At 40.5% G+C, this 19,243-nt stretch overlaps 3 protein-coding genes and 1 long non-coding RNA gene across 4 annotated transcripts; 3 read left to right on the plus strand and 1 right to left on the minus strand.

The window, feature by feature from the left end:
* Positions 1–585: 585 nt before the first annotated feature.
* Positions 586–2,856, minus strand: LOC134079608 (uncharacterized). Its single transcript, XR_009939095.1, has 3 exons — positions 2,765–2,856; positions 1,069–1,274; positions 586–905 (listed from the first exon to the last, which is right to left on the minus strand). It is a non-coding gene; the product is annotated as an uncharacterized LOC134079608 (long non-coding RNA).
* Positions 2,857–6,474: 3,618 nt separating this feature from the next.
* On the plus strand, positions 6,475–9,967 carry LOC134080844 (olfactory receptor 2AT4-like). The gene is made up of 2 exons (XM_062537455.1): positions 6,475–7,389; positions 9,914–9,967. The coding sequence occupies exons 1-2, from the start codon at positions 6,475–6,477 to the stop codon at positions 9,965–9,967; spliced, it is 969 nt and encodes a 322-aa protein (XP_062393439.1).
* Positions 9,968–10,015: 48 nt separating this feature from the next.
* LOC134080845 (C-C chemokine receptor type 4-like) lies at positions 10,016–11,340 on the plus strand. The gene is made up of 2 exons (XM_062537456.1): positions 10,016–10,748; positions 11,119–11,340. Exons 1-2 carry the CDS (start codon positions 10,016–10,018, stop codon positions 11,322–11,324), a joined length of 939 nt encoding a protein of 312 aa, XP_062393440.1. The 3' UTR covers positions 11,325–11,340.
* Positions 11,341–17,983: 6,643 nt separating this feature from the next.
* On the plus strand, positions 17,984–18,958 carry LOC134080846 (olfactory receptor 2AT4-like). Its single transcript, XM_062537457.1, has one exon. It carries the CDS (start codon positions 17,984–17,986, stop codon positions 18,956–18,958), a length of 975 nt encoding a protein of 324 aa, XP_062393441.1.
* The last annotated feature ends 285 nt before the right edge of the window (positions 18,959–19,243 follow it).

Raw genomic sequence — 19,243 nt, forward strand, 5'->3', positions numbered from 1 at the left:
TTTGGTTCAAAAGTTATGATCAATTTACTCATAACTGCAAGTTGAAGTGACGAGTAGAATTTTTAAAAAGTAGAATGCTTTCATTCCCCGATTTAAAATTCAACTCCAAAATACACAGATATATTGGTCATGTAGTAAAATAAGTGTATTTAACCATCTCAGTTGTATAGCTAAATGTGGCATGTTTTACCTTGCCTTAAGAGCCAATAACCTTTGTGAGTGAGGAAAGACTAAAGGTGAAGTAAAGACTAGCTGATGGAGAATGGTTCTCTCTGTGTATCATTCTGTTACAAAAACAAGAATAGAGAAAAGACACTGACACAAGTTTTCTAATGGAAAAAATGTTTTCCATTTTATTTTAAAATTGATCAATTAGGCCTATATGAAATCTTTAGGAACCCAGGTATAACACTAAAACAAACAAGCAGTAACTACTAGAACTACAAGAGTAAGAAGACAACACTGTAACAAGCGTCTACGCTTTCTACCTGACATGGGCCTGTCAGGGAATGGCTAACCAAAACCAAAATAGATTGTCATAAGAATGTTAATTAGTAGAAATGTAAATGTAATGAAACTGTTACCACTATTCCTGTCATTATTATAACAAGTAATGCCCTTGTAACAATAAAAAATGTGCACATGCGCAGTTGCGCACGCGCGTGTGCACACAAACACAAACATTGTTACTCAGCTGAGGATGATGGGAGATCACTCCCCTCCTACTCCTCTTCTTCCACATCCTCTTCACCCAGTAGCTGGCTATCCAGGTACTCCTCCATGTCCATCCCTGCATGATTCTGTAGTTGATGCTCACCGATGACCTGGAGCTCCTCAACGGTCAGTTGTCTCCTTTCCCTGAGAGACTCCATCAACCATGCATACGGGCTCTTCTCCCCCTCCATCTAAAATTTATGAGGAGAAAAAAAGATAAGTCTGTAAATAACTTACTTGGTTGTTACAATACAATCTGAGTCAACTCTAACTATGTCCTTTTTCACTAAAGACACGGTCACTGGAAGGCTAACTGATGATTTGGAGAAATAACACACACACAAACATAGTTACCCAGCTGAGGATGATGGGAGATCACTCTCCTCTTCTTCCACATCCTCTTCACTCAGTAGCTGGCTATCTAGGTACTCCTCCTCTGCAGTGTCCATCCCTTCATGATCCTGTAGTTGATGCTCACCGATGACCTGGAGCTCCTCAGCAGTCAGTTGTCTCCAGAGAGACTCCATCAACCGTGCATACTGGCTCTTCTCCCCCTCCATCTAAAATAATGAGGAGAAAAAAAAAAGCCTGTAAATAACTTACAATACAATCTGAGTCACCTCTAACTATGTCCTTTTTCACTACAGACACGGTCACTGCCTGGAAGGCTGACTGATGATTTGGAGAAATAACATTAGCCTGTGAACTCACTTGAAGCAAGTTAGTATTAAATCCTTGACTAAACATTATAGACCAGCTTGCAAACCAATACCGATATAAGACAACTTGAGCAGGAAAATATACGACAGAAACCATCTAGAGAGCGCATGTATGCACACACACACACACACACACCGTGTTATTTCCTGGCAGCGTAAAGACGAAATATTGTGTCTCGACGTGGAGTAAAGAAAATACCCACTTCAGTTCACAACATGTTAACGTTAGTTGCAAGTATCGCCACTATACTCTACGACCTAAGCAATAGTTATGACACTATACTACACGTCTTCAGTTATGCACTCATACAAAAGTAGCCGACAATAAACGAAAACCTTGCGTTAGACCCTTGGCACAATCATAACGTTTGGATACGTTAGCACCTTTCAAGTTTGACAGATCATATTTAGCAAGCTAGCCAACTTTGCTGCATATAACTGTAAAATGTGGTACATATTTCGACGAAATAACTGGTTTATTTAAGAATAAAATAGCCTACCAATAGATGTCCTTCACATGAGGTGATATAGATAGATAGATTTGAGCAAAACTGATCAGGAGGGCGCGTCGCGGGCATGTCGAACCAAAAATATTTCTGGAGCTGGAAATGTACAGCTAGCGTGCTAACGGTAATGACTGCTGTAGTATTACCTGACAGGCTATTTCGTTCAAACTTGAATACATATCTAAAGTAACAGTCCTAGTAGTTAGCTTTCCATGTTTTCCATGTTATCCCCCAAGAAATCATTGAAAATAGTAACAGTTTACTAAAGACAACAGTTTGCTAAAACACCAGCAACCAGCTGATGTGAACACAGACGCAAATGGTCATATACACACGGTGCAATTACTAGTAAAATGGCTAAATAAAAACAACGAAATAACTGGTTTATTTGGGAATAAAATAGCCTACCAATCAGGTGTCCTTCACATGAGATGATATAGATAGAGAATTTGAAATACACTGGTCAGGACAGGAGGACGCGTCGTGGACAATATTTCTGGAGCGAGAACCTACAGCTAACGTTATGAGTTGCTGTAGCATTACATGACAGGCTATTTTGTTCAAATTTAATACATATCTAAGGTGATAGTCGTAGTAGTTGGCTTATCATGTTTTACATATAGTTACCCCCCAAAAATCATAGAAAATGGCAACATTTTACTAAAGATACAGTTTGCTAAAACACCCGCAAATATCGCGAGCTGAAGTGAACGCATACGGTCACACACTCACAGTGCAATTACTGGTAAAATAGCTAAATAAAAACGATTTTGAAGTAATAACGTGGATAGGTATTGATAACAACAGATAAAAAGACTGTTTTACCTCAGTTGATCCACCAGTTTGTCCTTCAAACGACGTTATGATGTCTGATGTATGGTGACAGCTGGCATTGCTCCTTCAGATTCAGCAGGCAGAATGACGTTTCAACTTCTTGTTTTCTCTTCAAGCAGTGAAACAGTTTCGCGCCACAAATCCCTTAACCAATCATATCACTGTAAAGCCTATGATGTGACGTTTATGAGGAAGTTTTCATTAATAAAATCAGTTGAAGTATGGCGGAGTTATTAGACTCAACGTCATCGGTACTGGGGTACCGATTTTAGAGCGTGCCGTCTGCAAAGGGTTAAAAACTCCTTTAGTGCATATTAAAAGGCTTAATACTTTAAACAGGATTCAGAGTTAAGGTGTTAAGATGTTTTAGTGTCTGATGAGGACATCTAGACGTTTAGTAAGGGGAGGATGTAACCCTATAGAATTTTGGTTATAAGTTTATTTTCATGTTTGTTTATTTACATGGAATGTGAATTCATAATGATCATAATGTAAATGTTAAAATGAATACTAATTCATAATGTTATTATTGTCATTGTTAAAAGGTTAAAAATGTGATACATAAGAGAATAAGGTTACCTGTAAGAATAAATAAATAAGTTAGTTTAATTTACTTACCTTTTGATATGAATCCAATCAGCATCCGGGGTGAGAGGTCAGGTTGGAGTAGGAAGTGGGTGAGTGGAGGAGAACGAAAAGAGAGAAGAAGAAGACACGAGTGTGAGAAGCTGCGCAGTCTAGCTGCCAGTAGAACATATTAGAAAAGCACAACGTATAAAGTGAATATTAGTATATGCAGGTAGATGAACAGACCGTGAGTCTTTTATGTGTATACTATTGTTCTTTGACGTTACTGTTACCGGACTTATTATCGTGTTTAACGTGGAGAGACTTGTGAAATCCAACACGGAATTCCCGCGAGTGGAAAGAGCTAGTCAGCCAGATTTAGCTCGACTGGACTGAGAGACTGCTAACGAGAGACCTGCCCGGCCACTCGTCTTGGTGGCTTTCTCGGACGCCCTCGCTTATTGAAGCTACAGCCTCCGTCAGGAGAGACGTCGCCCATCCGTATCACCAGCCCCACGCTGCGTGGTGAAAGAAGGGGAGCGGACATCTTGCCCGACTGTGAGTTGTTTTATTTTTGTTGCGCCACGCGCGAAGCAGCCATTTTGATTTTGGCTTCTACGAACCCAAGCCTCGATACAGGCCTGCACCTCGAACTCCTAAAACTGGTTGGGTACCCATTCAATTTAGTTAGCTTTTGCCGGCTATAGGTTTTGGTTATTTGCATTGTAGCCTACTGATTTATGTGCATTGTTTACGGTGCTATTTGAACGTGTGCATTCTATATTTGAAAAGTAAATAGTGAAACGTATTTGTGTTTGACTTGTGAATAATTAATGTTGATGCTTGATAGTTTAATGGTTCAATGACTTTTAAAAGTGGTTATTGCATATCTCATTGCTAAGGGTCTGTTTAAGAGATTAAGTACATTCACACAGGATTTACTTTTGGTTAACTTTATTTGAATACTAGCTTACATTTAAATACTAGTACATGCTTTATTAGTGTAATTAAGTGTAAAAGCTTTATTATTGTGTTAGTACATTCAAAATAGTGTTAATTACCTATTTACACACAGCATTGATTAAAACCTTATATTAAAAGTTGTAAGTAAGAATTCGGGGAGCGCACTCCAATTAACAGCCAGATAGCTAGGGGGCGCTACACAAGCAAGAGGTGCAATGTATGGAAACAATTATATGCTTTGGATATCCCTGTAACAGATCAAATGATTGTTATCAACAGGCATGTTTATTTACTTTTTCTATACCTTTCTTTGTCTAATGCTATTATAAACAAGCAATGTAGACTTTAACATAGGCTATTAAATATCTTCATAATCTAATCACAGTCTCCTAATCTAGCAGCTGTAAGAGTTGTGCAGTGGGTGTGCCACAGAGGGGGGAAATTGTTGTTATACGATTTAATTTAATGGCTAAATATTTCTAAATTCACTATTCTTATTTTAAAATCTGCATATCTTTTTGTACTTTTGTACTCATCTGTCTTGATAACACTTCAATCAGTCAAGGAATGGTACACTCAAGCAACATCCAATCACACCTAAAATCACAGTCTAACAATGCAGCTGCATTCAGAAGGACCAATGCCTCTGGCTGTCCATTAATAAGTGCAATGCTGTAGGCCTTTAAGGTTCTCAGACTTTTTTCTGTCATTCCCCACTTTGGAAGTGGGGAATTTTCAAGCCCCATCTGACATCAATCCAGCAAAATTACAACATGTCATTTTCTTTTTTTTTTCATTTTGGTTCCACATTACATTTGCCATCTTGGTCCGGTCAGATTCATAATTGTATCGGCCTGTTTATGACTCCTAGGTTTGTGTGTGGCTATTTTGTTTTAAAATCTATGATCATTGTCAAGAAAGAAAGCCAAAATCCTCCAGTTCATCAGGCCCCACCGATCATGTCTGTATTCCCCACTAGCGGGGCCTACCACCCCACACTTTGAGCACCACTGCTGTATAGCATAGAAAGAAATAGGACAAACACTTGAAAAGCATACAGTACATGACTCACCACCTCTATTTGTGCTTCACAAAGAGGAGAAAATGTATGCTGCGAGCCACAGGCAGTACACAGTGAAATAAATGAATGGAAACCTGCCCATGTTACTTCTAAAAAAACAACAGCAATAAACCTGGGCAACAGCAATAAACCTGTTATTTTGTGAATTCTGTATGTTTAAAGATGGCATAAACTATAGGCTATATTAAATAAATTGACTGAGTATTTGACATTGCTCTCCAATGTTAACATACTGTAGAAGTATGTAATTTTAAAAACATGCGGTACAGTTGCCAGTGGCAAGTAAAAAACTCATTTTATTGCATGTAGGCCCATGATTTGAGGCAACTGATAACTATTCCTATAAATCCAACCAAATGTTCTATCTTGTCTATGATCAACACTACACAGAAAATACTGTATAGAAAATACTACACTAAGGTCCAATAACACTAGGACTGATGTTTTGCCAGCATCTGTATTGAAGCATATCTAAAACCTTAACAATAGCTGTTTCAGTGTTGTGTTAATTAACAGGAAAACCTGATAGAAAGTAATCAAAATAGTAATTTGATGTTAAGAGGTGGTTGGTTGATTAAAGATTATTTTAAAATAATTTTGCCAACACCAAATCACAAAAAGTTGTGACTGAGTAAAATGCAAATAAAGAACGTGATAATATACAAGTCTTGTAAACCCATATTTAGATCAATCAGAGATTAGTTTCTTACAGAACCAATAACTCTGGGATCTTTGTTGGATCAGACCAAGTGGCTGGTTGTCACCCATGAGGCTTGACGAGAGATATGATGAGATGATATAAAAATAAAACATGCCCCGCACCGAAACACATTACATTTGGAATCATTCGCTTACAGGACTGAGGCACACTATAAGGTAAAATATCCATGGATTAGACTTAAACATACAGATAGGAAAGACTTAACTCTATATTTCACTTGCTGGGAGATGAAAGTGTGTTGATGGAAAACAAGGTCAGAACTAGCCGGTAGATTTTAGTAATAGTATTTACTGTGAATATACTTAAAACTATTGTACTGTACTTGTATTAACATATGTATCTATTATGACTCTCCACTCTCTTTACAGTATGTTACAGGAAACCAACTGGACAACAATCAAAGAGTTTATTATTGTGGGCTTCCCAACTCTCCACCCTGATTATTATGGCCTGGTCTCGTTCATATTTTGCATTGTGTATGTCACCACAGTTGTAGGGAACTCTGTTCTAGTGGTAACATTTGTGTATGTGCCCAGTCTCCATAAACCTATGTACATTATCATGTTGAGTTTGGCTCTGTCTGACATAGGATTCAGCACTGTTACATTGCCCAAAATAATTGCACTTTACTGGTTTGGTGATAAATTCATACCATTTCATGCGTGCTTCACACAGATGTTACTGGTCCATGTCTTTGGGACTGTGAACTCTTATATTATGGGGATTATGGCTATGGATCGTTACATAGCCATATGTTTTCCTCTCAGATACCCGGTGGTTATGACAAATCGTACCATGACTATCCTTAATTGTGTTGCCTGGGCAATATCCTTTATTACACCTGGCAGCATGACCATCTTGAATTATATGTTACCATATTGTGGGCCAAACCATATCTATCAGTGTTACTGTGATCATAATTCTGTCGTCACACTTTCGTGTGGTGACCCCAGTTTGGTAAAGCTGGTAGCCTTTGTACAAGCCATGCTGGTGCTTTTGATACCCTTAGCTTTCATCATCTACTCCTACATCCACATAATAGTCAGTGTAGCAAAAATATCCACTTCACAGAGCCGGTGGAAAACCTTCTCCACCTGCATCACACAAATGTGCATAATCAGTCTTTACTATCTGCCACGCTGCACTGTCTATATATTCAACATAGCTGGACTCTATATTGACCTTGATCTCCGCATTACACTAATCCTCTTCTATAGTCTGTTTCCTCCTCTTGCAAACCCGTTCATTTACTGCCTCAGAACAAAAGAGATCAAACAAACACTGGTTCGCTGGTTTAGTGTGATGCACCTTGTGAAGAAGTCCTCCATTGTTGCTATATCATGATAATACACAATATAGTTAGCCCTTTTACCTGCTTAGAAATACACCATGTTTTATTTTCTCAGTGAGTTACGCCAGTGAGTGCACGCATTGAAATGTGGGAGGCATGTATCAACTCGTCTTAGTTAAGGGAATAACATAGTTTACCTCCGCCAAGGAGGTATATGTTTTCATTGGGGACCGGCGTTTGTTTGTTTGTCTGTCTGTCTGTCAGCAAGATATTGGATGGACTTCAATGAGATTTTCAGGGAAGGTCAGACATGACCCAGGGAAGAGACGATTACATTTTGGGACTAATCCATAATTCTGTTGGGATTCCAGAGGCATTTATGTATTTAGCTTAGTGGTGTAATGGCATGGTATGGCCACGTGGTGGCGATCTGAATAGTTTCTGTTCAAATGTATGACAACCTAGGAAGAACAATGCAGGCGGAGGTAGCTGCGCTCTCGGAGTGCTTTTCTAGTTTAATATGAAATAACGGTGAAGTGTTCCTTTAATATTCCTGTAACAAAACTGAGTGATTGATATCAACAAGCATGTTTATTTACTTTTTTCTGAAATGGATAAAGTGCTTCACATATTATCACTAGCATCACTAGCAACAATTTTCCAGGCCGTGTCTATCCATAATTGAAAAGGCATATCTCAGCAACAAACGAAAATATCAGACTGAAATTTTTGTATGATAGTCATGTATGTATGAAATTTTTGTATGATAGTCATGTATGTATGGACATATAATACTGTAGTAATGTTAAGTGACACAATGTTGGACAAAAAATGAATACAAAGACCACAATGATGAATCCAATATTTTTGTACTGAATTGACATGGAATAATCAGTGAAAGCATCGTAGAATATTGGTTATTTTTTTATATTGTTAGTGTCAATTTGTCCCAATAAACAGAATGTTTATTGTAAGCAGACAGAATGTTTCCACCTTCAACAATATACTCAATTTATTGCTACCCCCATCAGACACATTTACATTTACACATTTACATCTGGACCTACTTCATTCAGAATCGATTTCAGGCTGGAGGCGTAAACTCTGTTGACGTTTGAAACGGTTGGGCCTGATTTTACCCAATCGCTAACGTTTGGTCGTGACAGCTATGGAGACTACAACGTGCACATGCTCGACATCATCGTCAACATCACCCGCCTCCCCCCATCCCCCCTGTTCGCTGATTGCTCAGGATGGAATGCATCCTGAGAAATTGAGTCCAACGGGATCAGACCCAGACGTAACGCTGTAGGGAAATGAAAATTGAGCTTACGGAGGGCTATGCCAGGCTAGTTGAGCACTGCTCTCCTAAACCGTATCCACGGCTTGAAATGCCGGCACCTACTGTATCTCCTCACGCACTGTTCCAATTTAGTGTGTGCTTCATGTGTTCACTAGTTCATGGATGGGATAAATGCAGAGATCGAATTCCTTGTATACTTGCCTGATTTAATTTCAATTTAATTTGACAATTTTAAGTATTCAGATTCTTTGTTATGATGCTTGCAATTGAGTTCTGGTGCCATGGCTGCCAGGTGCTTACAGTATAAACCACACTTCTCACTTCTGAGAAGCTCATGCGTGGCTTCAATGTAACAGTCATTTAGAGAAACCCAGCTACGCCATGATACAAAACCACAAGACTGACGGAAACCAGTTCTTGTCAAACAGGGGAAGAAAGAAGATCGCGACAAGGCCTGGCTTATGCTGAGGGCTGCTTACAGCTGTCTCATAATCAACAGGAAATTACCAACCTCACCCACAGAGGTGTCTAAAGTAAGATAAATGAGAGTTTAAGGCTATCAGAACCTGCGCGCCTAGACTCTGCGTATCTGTGTGATTACTGCAATAGTACTCTTTGTCTGTATAACTACTTTTTTTTTAGAAAAAGTGCAAAGGTTTTTACTGCATTTTTAAGAAACCAATCTCCAGCCTTGCCTTCTGATAGCGGTGAGTAAAATAGTATTCTGCCATAATAGGGAAAAGGTAGGGAAAAGGGATGAGTCTTTTGACTGGACCAGGCACCTAGAGGGCCCTTGAAAAAATTATCACAGAGACATGGACAGGGTCAGACGGAACTAATAGTTAAAAGGGGTATTTCTGTTAAAACACAGGGTGTATATTTAAAGTGATATCCATCACGCCTGCATTAAAGCCATGCGGCCACAAATCCCATGGTGGAAAGACAAACAGACCCGGTAAGGGAAAAAGAGACACCGAGTACTGTTTTTGGGTAGAGTCAGTGCTTCAGTCTCACACACTATCATGATTTTTAAGGCTGTGAAAATAGCAAACGTGATTTCAGTCTCGCCCTATATGTGTCACACTTCAGACTTTGGGTCATAAAATATAGCCCTCAAAACATCTGAAGTAAAAACATTGACAGGGATGAAGGCCTAATTTTGCTATTTGCCATTAGTGACAAGTGACCAGACTAGTGACTTTTCTATTTGGCAGAAGCTTCTTTCCAAACGCACTTTGGAACAACTTTCGATAAAAATCAAGCTGTAGGCCTAATATATATTTTTTATAAAAGTATATGGTTTTTTTTCAGGAGAGATGACTGATCTCACAACAGCAGATTATTATGAACATGAGGTTGACCAGACTTCCACAGATTACTACAGTGGAGAATATGAAGATGAAATGTGCGTTAAAACAGAGGTTCAGAAGTTTGGAGCGATAGTCACAATCGTGTTCTTCTCTGTGGTGATCATTTTCAGTGTGCTTGGGAACATATTGATCCTTATAATCCTGGTGAAGTATGAGAACCTGAAGTCCATGACCAACGCCTTCCTACTGAACCTAGCCTTGTCTGACCTCATATTCACCTTGGGGCTGCCATTTTGGGCCCGTTACGAAATCCAAGACTGGATCTTTGGCAAGACCGCGTGCAAAGCCGTGAGCTTCATCTTTGACGTCGGCTACTACAGCAGCATCATCTTCGTGACCACCATGACCATCCATCGCTATTTGGCTGTGGTCCACCCCATGTCCGTGGTCATTTCTAGAAAGAGCTTCTACCGCGTGGTGATGTCTTCTGTCATGTGGGTGGCCAGCTGCCTGGCTGCCACCCCAGCCCTTTTCTTCAAGACCAGCTATGAAATTAGTAATGACAACTCCTTGTACTGCGAGTATGAAAGCACCGAATGGAAACTGGTAGAGACTTATCAGCGAAATGTTTTTTTCCTCATTTCTTTTGCGGTCATAGTTTTTTGCTACACACAGATCTTTCCCCGACACCTTTGGCCCAATTCCCATACCAGACACAAGACCGTGCGGCTCATCCTCATTATACACTAATCCAGCGCGAATTTTATGGGCGCTGCCATCTTGAATATCGCCATTACTGCGTGCCTGCGAGTGTGACGAGTGACACTTGTCTGTGCTTTTCAATGAAAGCATCCTGTCAGAGAATGTCTAACGAGAGGACTGCTAATGAATGAAAATGTCAGGTGAAAGGGAACATTGGATCAATGATGTCAGACTGTACCAAAACTTACCAATGAAGGTAATTTATTAACACCATAAGGTATTAAGACGTGTATTAATGACAGCTAACTTCTGCAACAGCCGCCTATGGAACCAACGAGCTAATTTCTTAGCAGCCAGGCACGCAGTAATGGCGGTTTTGTGTTACTTCCGTGTTTCGCTGGATTAGTGTATTGTGGTGTTCTTCTTTCTGGGCTGGGCACCCTATAACGTGGCCCTGTTCCTGCAGTCTCTGGTGTTCTGGCAGCTGAAGCCTTTCGGCAACTGTGCCGTCAGCACCACGGTGGACTATGTATTTTATGTGGGTCGCCTGGTGGCCTTCTCCCACTGCTGCCTCAACCCCATCTTCATGTTCAAGTTCCGGAACTTGATTTAAACAATGATTGCGTTTACATGGAATTATCATGGTTTTTTTATTGGGTTCGATATCAGGACCAAGGATAAGCCCTTATCCTGGTTGTGAAGAACACAATTATGCATAGTGGAATGCTCCAATAGCGGGAGGGTTCAGGAGATGTTGTTTGAGGTGTGATTTGATGTTGTGTTCACCCATTGTATGTGTCGTCCCTTAGTTGTACCTCATGCGTTAATCCCTGTGTATTGTATGTGGCCACCCTGTTTGTGTGTTGCATGTGTTGGTCTTTCCTCGTGTGTTCACGTTCAAACAAATAACATGAAGACAAGCAAAGGTGTGACTTATTGTATCTAACTATATTTTATGTCTCACATAGCATGGTTCAGTTTTTGCTTTTTGTCTGTCTGATGTGCATTGTTTCTGAGTAAATGTTGTAAATGACAATGAATGACTAAATTAAATAAAACTTATTTAAATGCTTTTTTTTGTATAGTCTGGCAAAAAGGTTTCTTTTATTTGTTAAAGGTCCCAGAGAATGGATGAATTGAGTATTGCACTGTGTTCTCTGATGTTAAAATAGTATATATTCAACTTTGATTTAAAAAAATAAACTCAATTGCAATTTTACAAGACTAATTAAAACCATATATTTAGGCTGGGTATTGAAATGGTCTGTTTGACTAAATGGCGCCCTCTTTGGCAACCCCAATTGAACTTCAATGGCTTTGCGAGGTCTGACATCACAAGCAAGCAGTTTCGCTGAATCGCCCGTTTTTTAGTGTCTATTTCTAAGTTCAAGATTTCCATATGAAGGAGGGCACAACCATGCCTCATGTTCATGATAGCTCTTTGTTTATGCACAACCTCTCATAATTCATGAAAACCAAGAAAAAAATGATTTCCATTCTCTGGGACCTTTAACATGGATCATCCTCTTGCCGTCCAGAAATGGATCACCTGAGAGGTGGTCATATTTTGTACCACTTTGTGGTACATCTAGTTTTGAATCACATAGTGATAATCAGAAATCCTGCTGTGACATTCAGAAGAGGTTGACAGACCCAACTCTGAAACGTTACACTTGTTTTCTCCACAGTGTTACACAGTGGCAGTGCTTTGATAAATTTAATTTGATTTTTCAAAACAAGGCACCAGCTCTTTTCAAGTTAAACGACAGTGTGGAAAAACTCCTGCATGACATAGCCGGCAGATTTATTGTGCCAAAAAAAATGAAACTGCAGGAGATAGATGTGAGCAACCCTGAAATTCACTGTCCAGATGAAGAACTTTTTGTTTCTTGACGAGGAGGCATTTGCTAAGAAAGGAAGCACTCTCCACTCACAAAACAAAGCAATTATTCAGAGATGCCAGAGCATTCTATGTCAGAAGCTTTCAAAAAGTAAAGGAAAAGTTCCCAACGAGAGACCAAATCTTGACAAATCTGTCAGTGGTCAATCCAGAGAACCAAGCTGATGTAAAACCTCATGCCAGAGAACAACTTCATTTAGAAATCCTGGATTATGTAAAATCTGTGAGCTCTGGGCAGTTGAGATTCAGGCAGGTGACCTGATGAAGGTACTATTGGTACTGCCAAATTCTAACTGTGATGTGGAAAGAGCGTTCAGCATTGAGCGTCACATCAAGATAGAATTTAGGAGTCGGATGTCTCACCAAACACTTGAAACCGTACGGGTTGGAGCTGCGTTTTCGCCCTCTTAAGACTGCGATATCTGTACATTTAATCAAGGTAAGTCAAGGGAGCTCGGGCTACCTCACACTGATGACGCATTTCCTGAAGGGGACACAGTGACTCTAGCCACCACAGCGGAGCCATACACCTTCCTGGGACTGTGGCTGTGCCAGCACTCATTTGAACCTCTTGAGAACAAAGAGGGTAAACGGGTATCATTGAAGACTGCCTTTCTGTTGGCCATGGCATCGGTGAGGAGGGTGGGGGAGTTACACTCTATCACTGAGCCGTGAGTGCCTCCAATTGGGCCCCGGAAGAAACGGGGGTCACATTGTGGCCTAACCCATCATTTTTACCCAAGACTTTCTCCTCTTCGTTTGTAAATCAACCCCTCCATTTACATGTAGCCCTCCAACCGGGGAGGACGAACAGCGGGGAAACACAGACTTGCTGTACCCAGTCCGGGCTCTAATGGTGCATTCCAGACAGCATTTAAACTAGTGGGACGTGGGATTTATCCTACCTCCAACTACGAAAGGTGCACTGGAAAGCCTGTCGAAGTGGAACATCCTACTCGCGAACTCGTAGGAGCTCGACCTGGCCCGACCTCAATAAAATTAAGTCGAAGGGTTATGGCGGCGCCCATGGAGACATGCTCCGTGAGAGGTAACTTCAAGGAATACGCTATAAACTTTAGGGTAGGGTTGTTTTAGACATGGTAATTAACTTGTTCTTCATATTATGGCTTAAAATTGTGTCAACAAAGAATACAACGTATTGTGAAAGTAGTTATAACGTTATACAGTTAGCCTAGCCTAATAAGCTAACGTTACGGCGGTCGCCCATGTTTTCTAAATCTCCCACTCCAAAATGCTTGGAACGCTTTGAAGTGGGAGGTAGGACATTTTAGGTAGGGTACGTCCCACCTCCTACTTGTTTGGATGAGGTCTGGAACGCAGCATAAGGGCCTATATTCAGTCAACCACTGGATTCCGGCGGTCAGAATCACTCTTTGTCTGCCATTCCGGGCCAAGATGGGGCCAGGCATTGTCAAAACATCGACGGTCCAGGTGGATTGTCGAGGTAATCTGCAAGGTCTATGACAGCAGGGGCCTACCAATCCCAGCCTCCATCAGCGGCCACTCAACCCGGAGCGTGGCAACATCATGGAAAGCCCTAAGGGGAGTACCCCTGTCCGACATATGTCCAGCGGCATCATCTTGCACATTCGCAAGGTTCTACAGAGTTAACGTGGCTATGAATAACCCGCTAGTCACGAATAGGGACATCACGAGAACCGATACTTGCAATACCTTTCCATTCTAAAATGAAAAAACACGGACAGTGCCCCCTTTTTTTTTTAAATACCGTAAGCACCGATGCTAGAATAAATGGAACTGATGGGGGCAGTATACACCTCAGAGTGTTCCAGACCATGCTTACATTTAGAAGTAGGAGGTTGTGAAGAGGTGGAGTTACACATGGCATAACAAAAACAGATACCAGTCTTTCAAACGATGAGACACAATACTCAACTCTGGCTTCTGAGTGTCCTCAGCTCTTGTCTGAGTTGGGTAATGTTGACTTCTCGTCGGTTCGGAATTGGTGATGCAGTATAAGTCTTGGTGGTGCGTTGTTCCTTGGTGCCAAACCCGACTGAAGAGATGCTGATTATGAACGTACTCATGGTTCGGAGCCTCCCCTTTCAATTAAGTTGAGAACAGACGTCCGGACTTTTGAAAGGATGGAATGTCCTTGACAATCATCTTGTCTGAGGGAGTCAATGGTAGTCATGATATTCAATAGCGGTTGGAATTTTTATGTGTGTTTGGGTGACAGATTGAATTATGTCAAACATGCTTGAAATCATCTTGACTGGTCTGGTCCATGTTGTGGCTGTAATTATGACATTAAACAGCCAACAGCTTGATCATTACCTCCGCCAGTGATCCGTATCACTGTCGGGATTTCGGAGGCGTTTATGTTTTTCGCTTGGTGTAATGGCATGGTATGGCCACGAGGTGGCATTCTGAATAGTTTAGGTTCATATCAGGACTCCAGAGTGCGACCAATTTGGTAAGAAAATTGTAAGAGTGCGCCTGAAAAATATTATAGGTCGCACTTGTGCACCTGACACTGCTCAGGTGAAATCATACATTTCTGTCGCAAGTTTTAATAGTAGACTATGCGTGAAACGTTACCAAACTAGAAGTAAACCTTCTCTCCCAGGCCCGCTTTCTCTCGCTCTCCCTCTCTCTCTCGTGCGCGCTCAATGGACACCCGCCCCTCGACATGCACATTCACAATCGTGAAATCAATGACGCATAGAAGACGACTAGCTAAATTATAATGAAATCCGGTTAGCATCATAGCATACTGCACACATTCTATTTAAACTCTTGCATTCAAGTTGGCTGATCATCTCAATGTTTTCCAACTCCAAGACTCAAAAGGGCCTGTCCCAAGGAGAAAAAGTATTAGCCTACCTTGAAACTTAAACACACATGGGGAAACTCAACAGTCCAACCAGTAGTAGACTATAATAAGCTAGCCAACTAATGCTACTTTACAATCTTTTGAGGTTTCAAGCCGACAGCTTGAGGCGGAGTTGTAATATGAATTCATGAATGTTATGAATATCAGAAATGTCAGTATGTAGAATATATAAAGCATTATATATATACTATATATATATAAATCTTTATAATTCTTTATAAAGAATATGCATACCTGTTATATATTGTGTTTCAAATAAAGACAAGCTTTTTCTACGCCTTATTGTTAAAAAAAACATTCACATTATATGAAAGGAGAGCGATAAATGGTGACCTTTTGGCATTAAAGGCGATGCAATGAAAAATGTGGGTGCACCTAAATTTTGTGCTGGTGCACCTAAAAAAAAAAAAAAAGCTAGGCGCACCAGTGCAACCAATGCAAAAAGTTAGTCTGGAGCCCTACATATGTATGGCAACCTAAGAAGAACAATACAGGCGGAGGTGTGCACTCTCTGAGTGCTTTTCTAGTTATGCTCCCAACTCCCAATCATACGAGACTTAACAGACAGGCTGAATTTCAATGTCTCCCCTTACGTACTCACACTTTGATGTGCGTTCCCGCAAACTTCGTCAGGACTGTCCCACTGCTAAATTAATTGTGTGCTTGAGGGCTCGCTCGCACCCTTCCCTTTCCCGAAGTTGGCATCTTTGAACACTTTACTCAAGGAAATTACCTATAGTTCATAGCGTTGTCACGTGAAATACATGGTACCATAGATGTTAGAAAGCTAGATACCACTTTGACTGTCGAGTTCTATTAGGTGGCTCCAGTGACGAGGCGTAAAGAACATTTCTGAGAAAGCCAAGTGACGAATGCATATTTATTTATTTGTTTGTTTGATTGGGGGGGGACTGCAACACACGCGCGCTGTCTCTCTCCCTCCCTCACACATCTCCACACAAAGTTACTCTGTCATCACTATAACAACGCAGCCTGGACTAGCCTACTGCCACTCGTAACTAGCAACAAACAGGGGCTATCTCTCCCTCCCTTGAAAGTCCTAAAAACTTCTACCCTCTCAATACGAACCTCCAGATTTAGCAGTGGACTGCTGTCGGATTTACTTTGAAGTCGTTGTTGAAGAGGTAGTTTACTAAAGAGAGGAGAGGGGTTTTAAAAAAAGTGGTGCTCATTAAATACAGGAATTTTCAGCCTTTTTAGGACACGTCTATCCACATTTGAAGAGCCATATCTCAGAAATTAAACAATATACCAAGCTAAAATGTTGGTTTTCTTCTAATGAGACATGGAGGAACATTTGGACCAAAAACCAGGAAAAACTGAGGACCATGGTGTCGGACCTGTTCCAACTGATATGGAATTGCCCTAATGTAATTTGCCGTACAACTCCTATCTTTCCGCCGTCCAGCATGGTGCCGTCCGGCGCTGTCACGTCACTTTGTGACGTTTCAGCAAGGGGTCAATAGGGGTTATCCAAAGGGAGGCCAGAAGCTTGAAAAAACATCAGTAAACATCTCACATAAAACGGAAACAGAAGCGTATTTGCAACGTTTATTGTGTTGTCAATTTAATGATCACAGGTGCTATCCCATCCCTGTTATTAGAATTTTTAATCCTTACACCCTCACAAACTTAATGACTTATGACAGATCAGTTAAGTGTGTAAGGATTCAGGGCTTATAGTTTAGAGGAGACATTGAGATTAAGCCCATCTTTAGGTCTGGTCTACTAGATTGTGTTATTGGGTAGCCTACAACTGAATAGAACTGGGGAGGTCTGTTCACAACTTTAGACAGGAGCCTGACCTTAATGTAAGCTCAAAAAAGAACTGGTTGGAAGGAACTGCTGCCATGGTGACTAGTGAGAGGCATGTATTACCTTAGAAACATGGAAAGGCAATACACAACAACTGCTCCCCCTTCATGACACATCCACTTTATATAAATTAGATAAATCAATTTCTTGTCGTCATTCTCTGGTAGGCTACCACCTTGGCAGATTCCATGGTATCATATCTACCGTGAGGTAAGAAGGGGGTTCAAATGACTTAGGATCACTGCAGCAGGATGATCGCTACGTAGTGTCTTTGAAAGTTGTATTCCAAATGTTTTGGCAAATATGTATTTTAGGGGCATTTACTCGTTATAACAATAGGGATGTGCCTGGACTCAATTATAGACATTGACCATTTTCTCACTCATTCATTTATGGTCAGTAATTTCTAACTGGGAATAGACATGGGTGTGCTAAAGTTAAATGAAACACCCAAATTATTATGAAAATGATCAAAATGTGTTTTGTGTGTTCAGATGCCCTGTTCAGATGTTAATAAAGTCATAGAGCTGAATGATAGTCAGAATAAATAAACAATATTTTTGATAGAAAATAATTGCAAATCGGTCAAATTTGACCTTGAACACAACAGGAGGATTAATTCTCATGTGAATATTATGTTGATTTCTTTATTTACAGAATGCTTCAAGAAAACCGAACAACGATCAAAGAGTTTATCCTTGTGTGCTTTCCAACGCTCCACCCTGAATATCATGGCCTGGTCTCATTTATATTTTGTTTTGTGTATGTTATCACAGTTGTAGGGAACTCTTTTCTAGTAGTAACATTTGTGCTTGAGCCGAGCCTCCACAAACCGATGTACATTATCATGTTGAGTTTGGCTCTGTCTGATATAGGATTTTCTACTGTAGCTCTGCCTAAAATGATTTCAAGATACTTGTTTGATGACAAATTTGTTGCTTTCAATGTGTGCTTCTTACAAATGGGACTTATTCACAGCTTTGGCACTCTGAACTCTTACATCATGGGGATTATGGCTTTGGATCGTTACATGGCCATATGTCTTCCTCTCAGATATCCTATGCTGATGAAAAATCGCAATATGACCACCCTAAATGGTTTTGCCTGGATTCTATCCATGGCTCCTACAAGCATCTCGTTAACCTACGCTTACATGCTTCCGTATTGTGGGCCCAATCGAATCCATCAATGTTATTGTGATCATCATTCTATAACAACCCAAGCATGTGCTGACCACAGATATGAGACAATGATTTCTTTCACCATAGCTATGTTGGTGCTTCTGATACCCTTGGCTTTCATTGTCTACACGTATGTCCATATAATTATCAGTGTATCGAAAATAGCCAGTTCACAGGGCCGATGGAAAGCTTTCTCCACCTGCAGCACACAAATATGCATTATCAGTCTTTACTATCTTCCACGCTGCACAGTCTACATTTTCACCATAGCACGTATCTCCATCAACGAAGATATCCGCCTTACACTAATCCTGTTCTACAGTCTGTTTCCTCCTCTTGTAAACCCCTTCATCTACTGCCTCAGAACGAAAGAAATCAAACTGGCACTGGCTCGCTGGTTTAGAATAAGGAATATTAGCAAGAAATCCTCCATTGCTGCTTCATTTAAATGATTATGGGTTTTTTTCACGCAAGAAAAGTGATAGTTACATGAATAAGTATGGAAGTGATTGTTACAAGAATCACTATAGTAATTTGATGAAATGTTATCCTATTTGTTCTAGACTGTATGCATACGTATGCATACCCTAATTTCCCAACTATAAGCCGCGGCTTATAATTTGATTTTGCTAAATTTCTTCCGCTATGAGGTTAGTACGGGGGGCAGTTAATATGGTGTTAATATGGTTTTGTTTCTGGCATAAAACACTGTCCTGCGGCTTATACACGATGTGGCT

The sequence above is a fragment of the Sardina pilchardus genome, chromosome 5 (genome assembly GCF_963854185.1).
Source record: "Sardina pilchardus chromosome 5, fSarPil1.1, whole genome shotgun sequence".
Classification (NCBI taxonomy): Eukaryota; Metazoa; Chordata; class Actinopteri; order Clupeiformes; family Clupeidae; genus Sardina; species Sardina pilchardus.

Excerpts from the sequence above, each read along its gene's own strand:
- LOC134080844 (XM_062537455.1), top strand. The coding sequence starts at position 6,475 with ATGTTACAGGAAACCAACTGGACAACAATCAAAGAGTTTATTATTGTG. Across the intron at positions 7,390-9,913 it reads AAGAGATCAAACAAACACTG|AAGCTTCTTTCCAAACGCAC; the intron begins GTTCGCTGGTTT and ends TCTATTTGGCAG.
- LOC134080845 (XM_062537456.1), top strand. The coding sequence starts at position 10,016 with ATGACTGATCTCACAACAGCAGATTATTATGAACATGAGGTTGACCAG. Across the intron at positions 10,749-11,118 it reads GACCGTGCGGCTCATCCTCA|GTATTGTGGTGTTCTTCTTT; the intron begins TTATACACTAAT and ends CGCTGGATTAGT.
- LOC134080846 (XM_062537457.1), top strand. The coding sequence starts at position 17,984 with ATGCTTCAAGAAAACCGAACAACGATCAAAGAGTTTATCCTTGTGTGC.